Source organism: Mus pahari, chromosome 1, assembly GCF_900095145.1.
Source record: "Mus pahari chromosome 1, PAHARI_EIJ_v1.1, whole genome shotgun sequence".
In the NCBI taxonomy this organism is placed as follows: Eukaryota; Metazoa; Chordata; class Mammalia; order Rodentia; family Muridae; genus Mus; species Mus pahari.
In genome coordinates, this window is record NC_034590.1 from 84,025,917 (window position 1) to 84,027,570 (window position 1,654).

General features: G+C 35.2%; 1 protein-coding gene across 2 annotated transcripts in view; it reads right to left on the reverse strand.

The window, feature by feature from the left end:
- Copb1 (coatomer protein complex subunit beta 1) overlaps window positions 1–1,654 on the reverse strand; it is a 37,600-nt gene that overhangs the window by 27,766 nt on the left and 8,180 nt on the right. For both annotated transcript variants that reach the window (XM_021193619.1, XM_029538991.1), the window contains exon 5: window positions 1,043–1,157. In XM_021193619.1, coding sequence (XP_021049278.1) covers window positions 1,043–1,157 — 115 coding nt within the window. The remainder of the gene's footprint in view (window positions 1–1,042; window positions 1,158–1,654) is intronic.

Here is a 1,654-nt window from a genome sequence, read left to right on the forward strand (position 1 = left end):
AAAAAAAAAAAACAAAAACCAAACAAACAGAAAAGTGAAAGAAATTAAGGAAGAAGCTAAACAAATATATGTCAGAAAATCAGAACTTTTCCTAGAATTGGGCATGTATGTGTGATCTGAGTTTTTTTAACTGGTAAACCAAGGGAAAAAGTCCTAAGTCCTAAATGATTCAGAATATTCATGTAATTGAAATAAAGCAGCTGTTAAAGCATGTTATTTTGAATTGGATATGATGGCATATGCCTGTCACTCCAGCACCAGAGAAGCAGAGGCACAAGGATCACTGCAAATCTGAGGCCATCCTGATCTACACAGCAAGTTTTAAGCCAGCAGGGCTACAAAGGGAGATTCTGTCTCAAAACTCCAAAATGAATAAAGAGTATAGCTGTGTTTCTATTACTGAGACCTGAAAGAAAAATCTCCCAGGCATCCTCATGATCAGACAATGTATACACAGAACTATGACCTTAATATCTCTCCCGTAAAAACATCAATACTTTTTCTTTTTTTTTCCACAATGATATGACATTTATTCCACAACACAACAAACTGTTAGGACAAGGAACAGTTGCCGTTAAAAGGACAACAGATACAAAGTGAGGTAAGAAATGCATATTCTGGTGCTGGAGAGATGGCTCAGTTGTTAAGAGCACTGACTGTTATCAATACTTTATTTTTCAAGACAGGGTTTCTCTGTGTAGCCCTGGCTAACTGGACATTACTCTACAGACCTCAAACCATAGGGTCTCCAAATCAACCTACTAATTAAAAACATGCTATCTGCTGAGGCGAGGCTTAAAGGCACACACCTTTTACCCTAGCACGTGGGAAGTGGAGGTAAATAGATTTCTGTGAGCTCAAGGCCAGTCTGATATACATAGTGAGTTCTAGGACAGCCAGAGCTACATAGTGAGATCCTGTCCCAAAACAAAACAAAACAAAACAAAAAACCAAAACAAAATAAACAATAAAGAAAACATGCCGAGGACTTAGTTTTATTTTTTGTTTAACTATAGTAAGGAAGTATTTTTAGGTGCTTTACCTGATCTGCGTGAATTAGCATCATAAATGCATTTCTTTTGCAACTTGCATCCTTCTCATTTACCAGAAAATCATGTATCAGCTCAGGAGCATCGGGTATAAGATGTTCAAAATTTCTTTAAACAAAATAGGTAACATTCATATTAAGTAAATGCCCACTTTCCTATTTCAGTTACTTTCTAGACATTACCAACATTAAAACTTAAACTCTAAAATGCAATACTTTCGTTTTTTGGAATTGTATATCAATTAGAAGCAGGAGAAGAAACTATAGGTTAAAACTTCATCTATTAAGTTAACATAGTGTCAGTTTTACAATATTACAACCTTTCTTAAGAAGTATAGAGGGAACAGTCTGTTTTCATTATCTGTGCAGTGTATTTACTAACAACACTATTTTAAAAACTATATAGTGCCTATGGTAGCATTCAAGAATTTAATACATTATCAACAAAATATCACTCTGTCAACATATAGCATAACATTAAAATATATAAAATTATGTTTCAGGCAAGTAACATATTAAACAACAAAGACGCTTATTAAAAGATTTCATGGAGCTGGGCATGGTCGCGCACGCCTTTAATCCCAGCACTCGGGAGACAGAGGCAGG